The following is a 17,560-nucleotide window of genomic DNA, read 5'->3' on the forward strand; positions in this document are numbered from 1 at the left end:
ATGGCTACTGCCCGCACGCAGTGCTGCAAGGGGAAGGACTGGACCTCCATACCCTGGTGTAGTGTCCTTTCCTTCCGCAGCTGAGGCAGGTCGCGCTTCTGGCAGGATATTTCTTCCATGGGTGCTTTGTCTAGCGGAGTAATAGCACCCCGGGTACTCCATGATAGTGGCTGCTGTTTTGGACCCCGTGTCCCAAAATGGTGGCGTCCATGCTTCCCATGTGGCGGCCGCGTTGCCGGTGGAGTAAGCCTCCGCATTCTGTTGGGCTGTTTCCAGTGCCTTGGCAAGATCGACCTCATCACCCTTCACCCTTCTTCAAGAGCTTTTGTCTGATATGATCAGCCACACAGGCATCCCTGATCAGCTCCTCCTGGTGTAACATTGGTGCAGCCACAAGCTCTACCCAGCTCCCACAAGGCTCAAATTTATTCATCAACAGGCTCACCAGAGTCTTGTTGACAGCTGCCCAGGAGGCATCTGGCATAGATTATGTTCTTTGGGGCCAGGTACTGCTTTTGCAGGAGCCCCAAAGCAGATGAGTTAAGTGTCCACTGTCTCTGATTATTTAGAAAATGCGCAATGTAACCACTGGTCAAATTAAGTGGCAGCCTCTGGATCCTTGGGATCAGTGTCCAGCTTCTCCTCTCGAACAACCTTGTCCATGGGATAAGTATAATGATCAAATTGTGGTGCTATCAATTAGACCCGATAGACCAGAAGTCGAGATTAATAGACTTTTTAGTTGCTATAAACTTACAGGCATATCTTACATGCTGATGGCTCGATTCCAAGGCAGAACTGAGGGAGGTGATTGGGTGGTACCACCCAATCCTGGAGGGGGAAGAGTTACGGCATCAGGGTCAGGCCAACCAGTTCAATGCCTGTAATGCAGTGTTCCACCACAGGGGTGACCTTCAGATTGAAGCAAGGTTAATTAGTGAAGGGCTCAGGATGAAGCACGAGGTCCTGCTGATAATCAGATCTCAAGAACAGCGCACGGTGGTGCAGCCTTCCAAATACAATGACCCGGGTTTGATCCTGACTTCCATGCGGATTTCCCCACCAGATGCTCCAGTTACCTCCCACATTCCAAAGTCCAGCAGATTGCCAGATTAATTGGCTGCTGTAAGTTTGCCCCAGTATGTAGGAGTGGTAGGATCGGGGGAGAATAAAATGGGATAACTGCGTGCTTTATGGGCAGTGAATATGTCGAAAAGCCTCATTGCTGGACAACTCTGGTGGTTGAAAGTGTTACAAGTCCAAAGGACCCCAAAATCCAGCAGCAATAGACATTCACCAAGTCAAGTGGATTTTAAAACAAAAGTTGTTTTTAATCAACTTTAAACATGAAAATAGAAGCAAACTTTAACTTATCTCTATACTTAACTAATCCGAATTAACCCCCTTCGAATTATAAGCGCACGTGTATGTAATGTGTGTAAATTTAAGAAAAGTTCTTTAGTTCACAGTTCAATCTCAGTTCTCTTTCTTTCAAGTTCTCTGGATGCAGGCAATTCTTATACACAGAATTTAGCATATATAAAGTTCACCAGACTTTGGTGCTCGAAAGGTAAATATTTACCGCTCAGGAAGGTCCTTGTAGGGTTTGCAGAGAGAGATTTGTTGTTCCAGGATTTCCACAACTGAGATACCACCATTAGCCACCTCAAGATCTTGCTGACAAAACTTGCCCCATCAGGGTTTTCCAGATGGTATCCTCTTTCTTCAGGCTACCACGACAGAGTTCCATTCTGTTCCTCTTATTCCAAGAGAAACATCAGACAGATAGCACTTCCAGCCATCCACTGCTCTGGAACTTTTTGTTTCCATCCAGCTCTTCCTGGCTTGTTTCAGCTGTGACTGTTCAGTCTCTTTTTAGTGTTACACACACTAGCTGAGAGGGTTTGTTTTCTCTCTCTCTCTCTACTCTCTCTCTCCAACTGAGACTGCCAGAAAGCCCATGTGACTCTCTCACTTGCAACAAAACCCCCACCTTCTCCAGCAAACAACAGGAGCTCTCCTTAGTCAAGATGTTGTCTTAGATAAACAAAACCCAGATGTGACCTTTTTGTGAGCACTTTGCAGAAAGGTACCTGTAGCCAGTTTGTCTCCTCCAAAACCATGGTCTTTCATTTTATGGCATCAGTTCAATTAGCACCTACTTATGAAATGTCCATCACATTCTGCAGATATCCTGCAATGTTATTGAATATGAATTCTTCAGTATTTCAAATAAGATCTGTTTTAAAATGTGTGTATGTATCTAACCCACTAATTTTACCAAAATTCTCCCAAATATTTATCCATTACAAAAGAAATACTGGAAAGGGAGGTTCAAAATGGAAATTCCCCATGAGGGCTGATCAGGGAAAAAGTGCTGCTTTGATATAATTTATGTTGAACAAATACTGACCCCATAAATACCATGTAGGGCAAGGTGGTAGTGACCAGCAATTGGCCAAGGTTGGAGGAATATCTGCATTGAGTTCCGTGGCAATCTCAACAATGCTGATATATGGTAATTGTTCCTCCTGCTCCAGTGGGAATTTGGGGTTGAACCAAGCAACCATTGGAAAGCTTCAGCCTGCTTGAAGAAAAGCTGCACTCGACCAGAAAGAAGGGGCTCTGAAGACATCTCTGATCAGATGCCTCAAATGAGCAGATTACTTCCAATGGTAATATGTATCATGCTACATAGAAAAAGAAAGCATTTCCAGCCTCTAGGAATATGCCATTGTAACTGTAGCCTCAAATCCTGGGAACCATACACTTAAATTTTTTCTGGACCCCCTTTTATTTTTTAAAGTTTAAATTCAGGCATCCAGCATGGTAACAGGCCATGAGTCTGTGTCATCCAATTAGCCTACACCCCTGGTACATTTTGAACGGTGGGAGGAAACCGAATCCCACCGGGGAAAACCCATGCAGACATGGGGGGAACATACAAACTCCTTACAGACAGCGTGGGATTTGAACCCTTGTCCTGATCGCTGGAGTTGTAAAGGCATTGCACTAACCACTGTGCCAATTATGCCACGCTATTTTGAAACAAACAGGCAGAATACTATTTGGATAGGGTGAAAATTCAGACCTCAAATGTGCAAAGGGATCTGGGTGTCCCTGTGCAGGGAAACCTAAAAGTTAATGACCAGGTGAAATTGGTAGTGAAGAAAACGAATGCTATGGTGGCCTTCATTTCAAGAGGAATAGTGTACAAGAGTAAAGAGGTGTTGATGAGGGTCTATGGGGCACTGGTGAGACCTCATTTGGAGTACTGTGTGCAGTTTTGGGCACCCTATCTTAGAAAGGATGTGGTGTCGGAGAGAGTGCAGAGGAGATTTACTAGGATGTTTCCCAGAATGCAAGGGCTAACGTACGAGGAACATTTGGCAGCTCATGGGTTGTATTCATTGAAGTATAGGAGAATGAGAGGAGATCTCATAGAGTCGTTTTGAAAGGCTTAGATAGAGTGGATGCGGGTAAGATGTTTTCCTTGGTGGGTGAATTGAGGACAAGGGTTCATAGTCTGAAAATTTGAGGTTATCCCTATAAAACAGAGATTAGGAAGAACTTCTTTAGCCAGAGGGTTGTGGATCTGTGGAAGTCACTGCCACATACAGCAGTGGAAGCCAGATCACTGGGAGTATTTAAAAAAAGAAATAGACAAGTATCTCATTAGTGAGGGCATCAAGGGATATGGGGAAAAGGCCAGAAATTAGAACTAGTGTAGAGTAATTTAGTGTAGATATACGGAACAGACTCGATGGGCCAAGTGGCCTGGTTCTGTTCCTTTGTCTTGTGATCTATTTTTATTACCTTTCTAAAGCCTTACTACTTTATTAACTTTCATGAAGCAGCAGACTGCTTTTATAGTTGGAGATTTTTGCTCAACATATTAAAGAAAGAAAAGGCAATTACTTTTATGGTGTTATTCATCATGTCAGGATGTACAAATATACCAAATCAGTGAAATCCCTCTGTCACAGTTATAGGACAATGTACCAGCCTGGTGGGACACAGCAAGCTCCCACAAACAGCAATGAGCACATCGGATGAGAAGTATTGGTTAGGCCAGAGAAACTTGTTGGGTTGTCTTTAGAAAGCTATTGAGAGGAGTCACGTGATGGAGTAGTGGCCGGTCGGGGAACTCCAGCCCTCTCAGAAAAGTTAAAAAAAAGATAGAGAAAAAGCAAAGGCACAAACTTAAAAACCAAAACAAAGTGAAAGTAAAAGTGTGAAGAAAATGGCAGCGAAGAAAGAAAAACCAAAAACAACGGGAAGTAAAGAAGAAGGAAAGACGTCGGAAGAAGAAGGTGAAGGCCTTACCAGTCCGAAGAGGCCCACCGCGGAGAGAGAAGCCCGCTCCCACAGGTCAGTGGAAGTCCCGGGCTTGGGACTACAAAAATGGCTCGCAGAGCCGAGTAAAAGTGCGCAACTGCGCATGAAAAAAAACACACTGACGGAAGGGGGGAACAGCTGCGGAGTCGATCTCCACAGCTAAGAGAGACACCTGCAGCACAGCAGCAGGTGCAGAACACAGACAATAACGACAACAAGAAAGAAGAGGGTAAAAAGAAAACAAGGAAACAACAGATGGTCAATCCAGAGGAAGAAGAAGAAGAACAGAAAGAAGTGGAAGAAGAAGAGAAAGGCAAGACAATGGATGTATCTTTAAAGAATATATGGAATCAGTGAAAGAATGGCAATTACAAGAATTTAATGAGATAAAAAGAAAAATTAAGAATCCAGAAGAAAAAATGAATAAAATGGAAGTGGCCATATCAGAATTGGCAAAAAGAGTGGAAAATATGGAAAAACGAGAAACATTTGTAGATATGGAAGTAAAAGACTTAAAAGAGAAATTAGAAGAATCTAATAAAAAAGCTAAAGAGGCACAGGAGCTGTTAGCTCAGAAGAAAGATATGATAGAAAACTATAATAGAAGAAATAATATAAAGATAGTGGGCCTAAAGGAGGATGAAGAAGGCAAGAATATGAGAGAATTTATAAAAGATTGGATCCCCAGGGTCCTGGGAAGACCAGAATTACTGGAAGAAATGGAAATAGAGAGGGCACATAGAACTTTAGCCCCGAAACCACAACCGCAGCAAAAACCAAGATCCATTTTAGTAAAATTCTTAAGATATACAACAAGAGAAAATATATTGGAGAAAGCAGTGAAGAAAGTAAGAGAGGACAAAAAGCCACTGGAATATAAAGGTCAAAAAATTTTTTTCTATCCAGACATAAGTTTTGAACTCCTGAAGAAGAGGAAGGAGTTCAATACAGCGAAAATGATCTTATGGAAAAAAGGATATAAGTTTATGTTAAGGTACCCAGCGATACTTAAAATAATTATTCCAGGGCAACAAAACAGACTATTCTCGGATCCAGAGGAAGCAAGTAAATTTGCAGAACTACAAAACAAGCAGAGAGATGAAGACATGTAATAAGAGTAAAAATGACCACGATCTGTATGTATGTGTGTAAAGGGGTATATGTGTGTATATATATAGTGTGCATACATGAATGTATCCGTATTTAGAGGAAAATATATAGAGTATAGATAAGAATTAATAAGGGAGGGAAATGGAATAGAGGGAATAAGTAGGGAATTAAAAGAGTGACCTTTGTTACATATGAAAATTGAAATCTTTTCTGGGGGGGCTGGGTGGGGAGGAGTTACGGTCACTGCAAAATCAGCTGACGTTTGCGAGTGAATTCGCAAATCCAAATGGAGAGGGGAGATGTGGTTGTCCGACAAGGGATAAAGGACAACTCAGGAGGGGGAGGGGAGATTGGGGTTAAAGAAGTTTTAAATAGGAGAATAGGGAAAATGTTTGATGTTTTAGAAATGTTGTCTTATAAAGTGTTCAAAACAAGAAAGCAGAAATGGATAAGAAGGAAAGGTAATGATGGAGAAATGGAAAGGGAAGATAAACAAAGTATAAAATGGCTACGCTGAACTATATGACTTTAAATATTAACGGAATACATAACCAAATTAAAAGGAAGAAACTGCTAAATTTACTGGAAAAAAGAAAAAATTGATATAGCATTTGTGCAAGAAACACATTTAACTGAATTGGAGCACAAGAAATTAAAGAGAGATTGGGTAGGACACGTAACAGCAGCGTCGTATAATTCAAAAGCAAGAGGAGTAGCTATATTAATTAGTAAAAATGTGCCAATTAAAATAGAAGAGGAAATAATAGATTCAGCAGGGAGATATGTAATGATAAAATGTCAGATATATTCGGAGTTTTGGAATCTACTCAATGTATATTCACCTAACGAAGAAGATCAAAAGTTTATGCAAGATATTTTTTTGAAGATAGCAGATACGCAAGGGAACATATTAATAGGAGGGGATTTCAACCTGAATTTGGATTCAAATATGGACAAAACTGGGAAAAAAATTAACAGAAAGAACAAAGTAACCAAATTTATAATTAAATCGATGGAAGAAATGCAACTTTTGGATATATGGAGGAAACAACACCCAAAGGAAAAGGAATATTCATATTACTCGGCTAGACATAAAACATACTCAAGAATAGACCTATTTTTGTTATCAACTCGTATGCAAGATAGAGTAAGAAAAACAGAATATAAAGCTAGAATATTATCGGACCATTCACCCTTAATATTGACAGTAAAGCTAGAGGACATCCCTCCAAGAATGTATAGATGGAGATTAAACTCCATGTTACTCAAAAGACAGGATTTTAGAGAATTCATTGAAAGACAAATTAAAGTGTATTTTGAAATAAATACGGAATCAGTGAAAGATAAGTTTATACTATGGGATGCAATGAAAGCGTTCATTAGAGGGCAAATAATAAGTTATGTAACCAAGATGAAGAAGGACTATAATCAGGAAACAGAGCAGTTGGAAAGGGAAATAGTAAATATAGAAAAAGAATTAGCAATGAAGGAAGATAGAACTAAAAGAAGAGAATTGGCAGATAAAAAAATAAAATATGAAACACTACAAACATATAAGGTGGAGAAGAACATAATGAAGACAAAACAGAAATATTATGAACCAGGGGAAAAAAAACACATAAAATTCTAGCATGGCAGCTTAAGACAGAACAAGCTAAGAAAATGGTATTGGCATCAAGGAAAAAAGACAAACAAATCACATATAATCCAACGGAGATCAAGGAAAACTTTAGAGAATTCTATGAACGATTATACCAAACTGAAAACGAAGGGAAAGAAGGGAAAATAGATGAATTTCTAACTAAAATTGAACTACCAAAACTACAAATAGAGGAACAAAATAAATTAACAGAGCCATTTGGAATAGTAGAAATACAAGAGATAATAAAAAAATTACCAAATAATAAAACTCCAGGAGAGGATGGATTCCCAATAGAATTCTACAAAACATTTAAAGATTTATTAATTCCTCCCCTCCTGGAAGTAATCAACCAGATTGATAAAACACAAAGCTTACCAGATTCATGTAAAACAGCAATAATTACAGTAATACTAAAGCAAGGGAAAGATCCACTCGCACAAGCGTCATATAGACCAATATCTTTACTTAACACAGATTATAAGATAATAGCTAAACTATTAGCAAACAGATTAGCAGAGTATGTACCGAAAATGGTAAATCTAGACCAAACTGGATTTATTAAAAAAAGATGCACAACAGACAATATTTGTAAATCTATTAACTTAATTCATGCAGTAGAAGGGAGTAAAGCACCAACAGTAGCAGTTGCTTTAGACGCAGAGAAGGCCTTTGACAGAGTAGAATGGAATTATTTGTTCAAAGTATTGCAAAAATTCAGTTTACCGGAGAAGTATATTAATTGGATTAAAGCATTATATAAGGGACCATTGGCGAAAGTGACAGTAAATGGATATATATCAAAGCAATTTAATTTAAGCAGGTCAACACAGCAGGGATGCCCACTATCACCCTTATTGTTCGCGTTAGCTATAGAATCACTAGCAGAATTGATAAGAACAGAAAATAATATAAAAGGGATAAAAATAAAAGACAAGGAATATAAAATCAGTTTATTTGCGGATGATGTTATAGTATACTTAACAGAACCAGAACTATCAATAAAAGAATTATATAAGAAATTGAAGGAATATGGAGAAGTGTCGGGTTACAAGATTAACGTAAATAAAAGTGAAGCAATGCCTATGAATAATGCGGATTTCTCAAAATTTAAGAAGGAATCACCATTCAGATGGCAAATGCAAGCAATAAGATACCTAGGTATACAAATAAATAAAAATCTCGGCCAACTATATAAACTCAATTATTATCCACTAATGAAAAAATTACAGGACGATTTAGAGCATTGGAAAGATTTACCACTAACACTAATAGGAAGGATAAACTGTATTAAAATGAACATTTTTCCAAGGATATTATACCTATTTCAGGCATTGCCAATACACTTGACAGAGAAATTCTTCAAGGAGTTAAAGAAAATAATAAGGACATTTTTATGGAAAGGGGGGAAACCGAGGATAGCACTAGATAAATTAACAGAATGGTATAAACAAGGAGGCTTACAACTGCCAAACTTTAAAAATTATTATAGAGCCGCACAATTAAGATACCTATCAGATTTTTATCAAACAAGGGAAAAGCCAAATTGGACTAGATTAGAATTAGATAAAATAGGGGAAAAGATACCTGAACACATATATGAATGGGATGAAAAATTGGTACAACATAGAAGTTCTCCAGTATTACATCATCTACTCAATATTTGGAAGAAGATTCATGTAGAAAGAAATAAAACAAATTATCAATTACCAAAACTAATATTGACGCAAAACAAGTTACTCCCTTTTACAATAGATAACCTTTCCTTTAGAGAATGGGAGAAAAAAGGGATCAAAAGAATAGAAAATTGTTTTTCAGGAAATAGATTATTACCCTTTGAACAAATGAAAGATAAATACAATATAACTCAAGATACAGTGCTGGCATATTACCAATTGAGATCCTATTTGAAGGACAAATTAGGAAGCAGTCTGAGTTTACCAGAGGGAAGTAACTTTGAATATGTGATTATAGATACAATGATAATCAAAAGATTTATAACAAATATGTATATTAAACTGCAAGAAAAGGAGAATGAGGAAACAAATGGTAAAACTAAACAAAAATGGGAACAAGATTTAAATATAAAGATAAAAAAGGAAACATGGGAGAAGTTATATTCTGGAACGATGAGAAATACAATAAATATGAGGTTATGTATGATACAATATAACTGGATATACAGGCTACACATTACACCTCAAAAGTTAAATAAATGGGACCCAACAGTATCTAATAGATGTTTTCGATGTAAAAAAGAAATGGGAACAACAATTCATGCAATCTGGACATGTGAGAAAGTAGAAAAATTTTGGGAAGATCTAAACCAAATATTAAATAAAATTACAGAAAACAATATACCAAAGAATCCAGAGATCTTCCTCCTAAGTAACATAAAAAACAAAAAATTTGGAATTGATTTGGATGATGCACAAAAAAGATTTGTTAAGATAGCTCTAGCCGTAGCAAAAAAATGTATTATGTCAACCTGGAAATCGGAAGATAATTTGAAAATACAACAATGGTATATCGAAATGAATAAATGTATTCCATTAGAAAAAATAACATATAGTTTAAGAAATAATATTGAAATATTTGAACAAATATGGGAGCCTTACATGAAACACAATAGCGAAAACCTACCGGGGACATTCACTACCTAAATTAACGAAAGGAGAAGGAAATGAAAAGAATTGACTCAGCGGAATTTCTTGTTTATTTTTATTGAATGACAACATTGTTTGACTGGTTTAATGTATCCTAGATTTTGTACTTTAAATGGACGGGAGGGGGGAGGTAGGAAGGGTGGGATGGGAGGAGGGAGGGGGGGAGAAAATGGCACTGTATATATTTGAAAAGGAAAAAGTATGTATCATGGTTAATGTGGTTTATGGTGTGAAAAATAAAAAAAATTAAAAAAAAGAAAGCTATTGAGATAGTATATGGTGCACCATTGGTAATACCAGGGGAGTTCTTGGCCACCACCAAGGATCCGAAGGGCCCCACGGCCTCTTTGACTAAGCAGAGGGAAAAATTGGGCACCCTAGCACCTCTGCTGCATGGCCAAGCCAAAACCTTAGTCTCCCAAGACTTAGAAACCTGCAAGTACATTTTCATGTGGAGGGGAGCACACTGAACACCTCTGCAATGGCCGTATGAGGGGCCATATAAAGTAATCAGGCACAACGGGTCGACATGTGTGCTGGACATCAGCAGAAAGGAAGAAACTTTCACAATCAACTGCCTTAAACCACCACACCTAGACATTAGCAAACTTTTCTCTCCGCAGCTCCTGTGTCGCAGAGGTAGGCCACCAAAAGCGGCGAAAAGTGATGTGATCGCCTTTTCTGGGGGGAGGGGGCTGTGTACTGGCCCGCTAACTGGGAAGTGACCCAGTTCATCCCAGGTGACTGCCCACACAGTGGCAAACAGCAAGCAACAGCGGGAACACCACCCAGTCGGATATCAGCGCTGCCATGATGTCACTCCTGACATCAGCAGCGTGGTGTGAATATAAAACCTGCCAGTGCAATAAATAAGGGACTTTGACTCCTCGTGTGTGTATGTCTTCTTTCCTCACTTCACGTTAGCGAGCACACTATAATAGAATACTTTTTTAATGAATCGACTTATTCTTGGCACAGAGATCACAGACACTGACACCTGGCTGGAGGTGAAATTATCTAAAATCAAATTGAGCTCTATGCAGATCAATAGTCTTTGTGTGAATTAAAGTTTGTCCGTTCCTGGGGAGATATAATGAGTTTTATTGTGGGAAATTGGAAAACAACAAGATAAAATCATTACATTGTGATTCAAATAAATTGCTCAACTGACGTTGAAGTTGATGAAAGGTTGCTACCTATTCCAAGAATCATATTTATAACGCTTCTGGGAGCTAGTTCTCTTGTAATCGACTTAGTCTCCCAATCTGTCAGGTCTCCAAATCTACAATAAAATGAACCATGCCTCTTCAAACATCTTATGGTAGCTCAAGGCTCCAGATTCTGACCAAAGTTACCCAGGATTCCTTGTCCAGATTGTATACTGGTCAAGGTTTGACCTCATGGTCACACCTTGAACCTCTTAAAATGTCTGCTTATTGGATTGAATTTATTATTATTGAAGAGCAAAAAATGCTGGAAATCAGAAATCTAAACAGAAAATGCTGGAAATAGGCAGCATGTCAGAGAGCATCTGTGGAGAGAATACATCTTCTCTCTTTTCTGTTTTTCCTTCTTCCTCCTCATGTTAACTTTTGAGACTCTTGCAGAACTTTCTTTAATCGTCCTGACAATCAATCTTAGTGTTTGTTATTCTGTGAAACATGGTATTTAATTCAATTGTCATCCAGGTTACGCTAGGATGCTTCTTTGCCCTTGTACAGGATGTGCCTACTTTGCACTTTGAACTGTCCTCTCTCAGTAATCTAGTAAGTTTTCACCTGACATTCTTGCTTGTATTGCTCTTCCTCTATGAAACATATTTTGCCTTGATATGTTCTGGTGGGCTTTTGGTGACTTAAAGTCAAAGGACCTACACAGGCTGCTTATAGAAACCAGGTCTGGAACTGGGATTCAAGAGGATGCTGAGGGTAAGAAGGGCTCCTGAAGGGCCTCAGGTGCTGAAGACTTCCTGATTGTATTGGAGGTTTGGACCTTCCCCTCGGGTTGTTAATGGATAGAATGGGTCTGCACAGCTGCAGAGGCTGCGGGAGCACTGGAGGCGAATCCATGGACACTCAGTGTCACTGAAGGGACTGTCTTTTGCTTCTCTTTCTCTTTCTATAAGGGACACTGGGCAATAGTAATGGCAACTCTTAGTCTGCCTTATAGCAGTATAAAGGAAATTTTGTATAATACATTTTCTGTTTCAATACATGACAATAAAATAATCATGAAATTGTGGTGGCGCACTCTCTCATGGCGAAGTGGCCCCGCGTGTAACGCCATGTGGCGGGGCAGCCATGGGAAGATGGCGCTGTCAGGGTTTTCTTCCTGCCTCAAGTCTCCTGCCCAGTGTGCGCCTGGGGCAGTGATTATGATGTCACAATGCACAAGGTGACATCATAAGGATGCAGACTAAATTTGAATAAAAAACAGTCATTAATGACTTTCAATGTGGTGGCTGAGTCTTTCTTGGCTGTGTCCAACACTACATTAGTGATCCCATTGAGCCCAGACGCCTCTCTGGTCTCAAGAACATGGATCCGGCAGAGATCAACGGCATTGCCATCAAACTGTCCCACTTCTGGACCCATCGCCCGCGTACGTGGTTCAGGCACCCAGAGGTGCAGTTTCAACTGAGGAACATTTCATCAGACGTCACAATGTCCTACCACATCTTGAGCATACTGGACAAAGTAAGGCAGCCAGGGCGGATGATCTAATGCACAACCCACCGGCCGAGTGTAAATATCCTGCCCTCAAGAACCTGCTCCTTGGCACTTTCTGGCTCTCCCTCAGCAGCGTGCCTCCAGGCTCCTGCACCTCGACGGGTTTGGGGACCGCACACCATCAGCCCTAATGGACGAGATGCTAGTGCTGGCGGAGGATCACAAATCTTGTTTCCTATTCTGTCAGATCTTCCTCAAGCAGATACCCGGGAACATCCAACTTCTCCTGGCGGATGAGGACTACATGGATCCACGCCGAGACACAGCCCAAGCGGACATCCTCAGGCGCACCAAGAGGGAGAATGAAGCAGCCCTCACTCAGATTGCGCAACCAAAAGCCAGCCGGCCACAACACTCATCCAAGCACAAGTTGAAGGGGCACCATTTCACCTGGTGCTTTTACCATCAGCGCTGGGGAGCGCAAGGTCGTAAGTGCCGACAAATGTGTGACTACCTGGGGAAATGACTGTTGATGGTTGCGACGGCTGGCCACGTGGACAGCCTCCCACATGCTACCAACAAGTCCACCGGCCGACATTTCCTGGTGGACATGAGCGGAGCTGAGCATCCAGCACCCCACTGCCCTCGAGACATGCACCCGATCTTGTGGTCCCACCTTGCATGCAGCCATCGTTTCTGCCATAAGACCTTCGGTACCCGCAGGACGCAGATCCAGATCAGGAAAGAGAAATTCCGCTGGAAGTTCATGTTAGCCTCAGTGGGTACTGCGTTGTTAGGGACCAACTTCCTGAGGGCACATAGACTGTTGGTCGACATGAAGGGCAAGAGGCTGGTCAATGCTTGCACTTTCTATTTGGTGCACCTGGAGGCCACGAGCCCCTGAAGGCCCGAGATTGCCGCCATTGCCACTTTCAGGAATGGGTATTCGAACATACTCCATGAGTTACCCCCCATCCTTCAACCATGATTCAGTGCCACCTTACCCCAGCATGGGGTATACCATCATATCTCCATGCAGGGCCTCCCGCTGCACGCCAAGCCCAAATGACTTCTGCCCAAGAAGCTGCAGGAGTTGGGGATCGTGCGTCGCTTAGACAGTGCCTGGGCATCCCCTTTTCATATGGTCCCCAAATCCTCTGGAGGCTGGAGACCCTGCGGCGATTACCGGCATTTGAACGACGTGACCACACCAGACAGGTACCCAGTTTCACACATTCAAGACTTCTCGGCCAATCTCCACAGCGCGCAAGTCTTCTCCAAGGTTGATCTGGTGGGGGGTATCATCAGATCCCGGTCCACTCCGAGGACATTGGCAAGACAGCGATCATCACCCCCTTTGGCCCCTTTGAATTCCTGCATATGCCTTTCGGCCTCAAGAGCGCGGCCCAGACTTTTCAATGCCTCATGGACACAGTGGGTAGGGACTTTGTGTTTATCTACCTGGACGATATCTTTATCTCCAGCCACAACCACGAAGAGCACAAGGCCCACCTCTGTACCCTGTTTGCCCGACTGGCGGAGTTTGGCCTCATGGTCAACGTGGCCAAGTGCCAGTTCGGCAAGCAGACACTGCAGTACCTGGGGCATGCCATCTCAGCAGCAGGTGCTGCCCCGACGCCAGAGAAGGTCGTGGCCGTCCAATGGTTCCCCAAGCCAACCACCCTCAAGGGCCTGCAGGAGTTTGTGGGGATGGTGAATTTTTATCATAGGTTCATCCCCGGCACTGCCCGCACCATGCGACCGGTGTCGTGTTGATCGCTGTTGAGAAAGTCCTGACCTGGTCGGAGGAGGCAGAGACCGCTTTTGCTGTAACAAAGGAGGCCCTCGCCAACACAACTCTATTGGTGCACCCACGCCCGGAGACACACACAGCGCTCTCCGTGGATACCTCAGCCACGGTGGTAGGAGGCGTACTGGAGCAGTGGCTCAATGGACAGTGGCGCCTGCTGGCTGCCTTTAGCAAACAGCTACACCCGCCAGAGCTCAAGTACAGCGCTTTCGACTGGGAGCTCCTGTGCTTTACCTGGCCATCCGCCACTTTTTATACTTTCTGGAGGGCAGGCCCTTCGAGGTGTTCACGGACCACAAGCCCCCCACACAGACACTCGCGATGGCCAAAGATCCATGGTCGGCTCGCCAGCAACGCCACCTCTCCTATGTGTCAGAGTTCACCAACGACATCCAGCACAGACAACAGGCAAAGACAACATCGTGACGGATGCACTCTCATGTCCGGTGATTAACGCTCTCGCCCCTGGCCTTGACTACACACAGTTGGCACAGGCCCAGAAGCTGGACACAGAGGCAGGCTCTCCGGACCGCCATCTCTGGTCTCAAGCTCCAGGACATTCAGTTGCCCAACAGCCTGGACATGCTGCTCTGTGATGTCTCCACCAGCTCGCCGTGCCTGGTAGTCCCACTGCAGTGGAGGTCAAGAGTTTTCAGCTTAGTCCATGACCTAGCCCACCCCTCAGTGAAGACTTCTGTGTGAATGGTGGCACAGTGGTTTGTGTGGCACGGGCTCAAAAAGGAGGAGGCCAAGATGGCGAGGAACTGCACCAGGTGCCAGGCCTCCAAGGTCTACCGGCATACGCAGACCCCAATCCAGCAATTCGACCCGGCGGTGCGGAGATTTCAGCACATCCACGTTGACGTCGTAGGCCCCCTGCCAGTGTTCAGAGAAGCACACTACCTTCTCACAATAGTCGATCGGACCACGAGATGGTCGGAGGCCATTCCCATCAAAGAGCTTTCCGTAGAGACGTGCGCCTGGAACCTAGTCAGTCATTGGATCGCTAGGTTCGGAGTCCCAGTGCACATCATCAGTTATGGGTGCCCAGTTCACCTCTGCATTCTGGGCTCAGCTGGCGAATCTCCTGGGGTTAAACTCCACCACACCACAGCCTACCACCCGCAAGCAAATGGTTTGGTGGAAAGGTTTCATCGTCATATGAAATCCACTCTCATGGCTCACCTCACCGGCCCAGGCTGAGCAGATGAATTGCCCTGGGTCCTCGGCATCAGAACAGCACCCAAAGAGGACCCTACTCTCTTCAGTTCCTGTCTAATTCCATTGTAATTTGCCCTTCTCCAATTAAACACTTTGTTATTTTACCTTCTCTCCTTGTCCATAGCTAACAGTCAGGGATCGTGGTTACTTTTACCAAAATGCTCCCCCACTGAAAGATCTGTCACCTGACCAGATTTATTACTCAGTATTAGATCCAGTATAGCCTTTCGTTTCATCAGTTTGTCCACATACTGTGTCAGGATCTCTTCTTGGACACACCTGACAAATTCTACCCCATCTATCCCTCTTGTAGAAAGGAGGTCCAGTCAATATTAGGGAGGTTGAGGCTCTCATAACAACAACCCGGTTATTTTTGCACAATTCCACAGTTTGGCTACCTGTCTTCTTCTCAATGTCCCAAGGGCTATTTGACTACTCCCAATTGAGTGATCGCTCCCTTCCTGCTTTTGACTGCCACCCACACTGCCTCAGTAGACAATCTCGCCACAGTTCTTCCAGATGACCTGGGAACAACAGGCCAGTGAGCCTAACATCTGAGGTTGGTAAGTTAGCAGAGAATATTCTGAGGGAAAAGATATACATGCCCCTGGATGGACAAAGGCTGATTTTATATATGGATTTCAACAAGGCACTCGGTAAGGTTCCACACGATAGGCTGATTTGGAAGGCTAGATCACATGGATCCAAGGTGAGATAGCAGAAAGGATCGAAAATTGGTTTCATGATAGACAGCAGAGGATGATGGTGGAAGGTTGTTTTTCAGACTGGAGACCTGTGATTAGTTTTGTGCTGCAGGTAGTGAGCTGGGCCCACTGCTGTTTGTCAGCTCTATCAGTGATTTAGATGAAAGTGTACCTGGTGTGATTAGCAAGTTTGCCTAATGACACTGAAGTGTCTGGTTTGTAGACAGTGAAAAGAGTTGCCAAAGGTTGCAGCAGGATCTTGATTGTTTAGGCAAGTGGCTGAGAAATGGCTGATGAAATTTTATACTGAGAACTGTGAGGTGTTGAGTTTTGGGAGGGTAGGACCAACACAGTGAATGGTAGGGATCTGGGAAGTGTTGTAGAACAGAGGGATCCAGGAGTACAATGACATAGTGTGTTGAAAGAGTCTACGAACAGGCTGCTGGAGAAGGTGGTTGGGGGAGATGCTATTGTAATGTTTAAGAAAAAAATGGATGGATACATGGATACATTAGGTTTTGAGGGATATGAGGCAGGTGGGACTTGTGTTGGTGGGACATTTTGGTTAGTGTGGGCAATTTGGACTGAAGGGCCTGATTCCATTGCTACCTTCTCCTGTTCTCACTCCCCACTCCCTCCCCATGGTCTCCACCTGTCCAACCTTCTAATATCATTTTCACCTCTTGTTCCTTCCCCACCCCCTTTATAATCCTCTTTGACAACTTCCCCTTCCTACTCAGTCTCGATAAAGGATCCTAACCCAAAAGGTTGCCTGGCCATCTCTTCCCGCAGACGCTACCCGGCCTGCTGAGTCCCTCCAGTAATTGTTTATTTGTTTACTCCAGATTCCAGCATCTGCAGCCTTTGTATTTCTCCAATGTAGCCTGCAGACTCATGTATGCATTTCCTAACTGGCTTGTTTGCCTCCCTGCAGGTGTGTTCCCCTTCCTTTCCAGTACCATGGAAGCTCTGAATAACGGGGAGCAGGTTCAGTTAATCTTGGACAAAATCACAGACTCTCTGGTTCACTTCATAACCAGGGCTGGGCTCTCACTTCAGCAGCAGAGCCGACGTCTGGCCCAGCTCCTGCTCCTCCTCTCCCACATTCGCCACATGAGGTGAGCAGCCCCCTCTCCGCACCTGGAGCCCAGGCAACCAGCAACATGTTGCATCTGTTAATAATGTTACAGAGAGGATTGGGGCCATGGGGAATGAAACAATGAGCATGATTGATAGAACTGAGAACTCCTGGAAAAGCTGTGACCTTGCAGGCATTTTTAATGGATTTGAGTAGGTAGACTATAGGATCAATGTAAGTGGCTGCTTGTTAGCTAGCACAGACTCGTAGCGCCAGAGGGCTTGTTTTTTTTGTGCACCAACTTTCTCTATGTAGGTGGCAAAGC

General features: G+C 43.0%; 1 protein-coding gene across 1 annotated transcript in view; it reads left to right on the forward strand.

Moving 5' to 3' along the window:
• esr1 (estrogen receptor 1) overlaps positions 1–17,560 on the forward strand; it is a 259,140-nt gene that overhangs the window by 228,510 nt on the left and 13,070 nt on the right. The window contains exon 7 of the mRNA XM_069932330.1: positions 17,092–17,275. Within this exon, the coding sequence (XP_069788431.1) occupies positions 17,092–17,275 (184 nt within the window). The remainder of the gene's footprint in view (positions 1–17,091; positions 17,276–17,560) is intronic.

This window comes from Narcine bancroftii, chromosome 4, assembly GCF_036971445.1.
Source record: "Narcine bancroftii isolate sNarBan1 chromosome 4, sNarBan1.hap1, whole genome shotgun sequence".
NCBI classification, from domain to species: Eukaryota; Metazoa; Chordata; class Chondrichthyes; order Torpediniformes; family Narcinidae; genus Narcine; species Narcine bancroftii.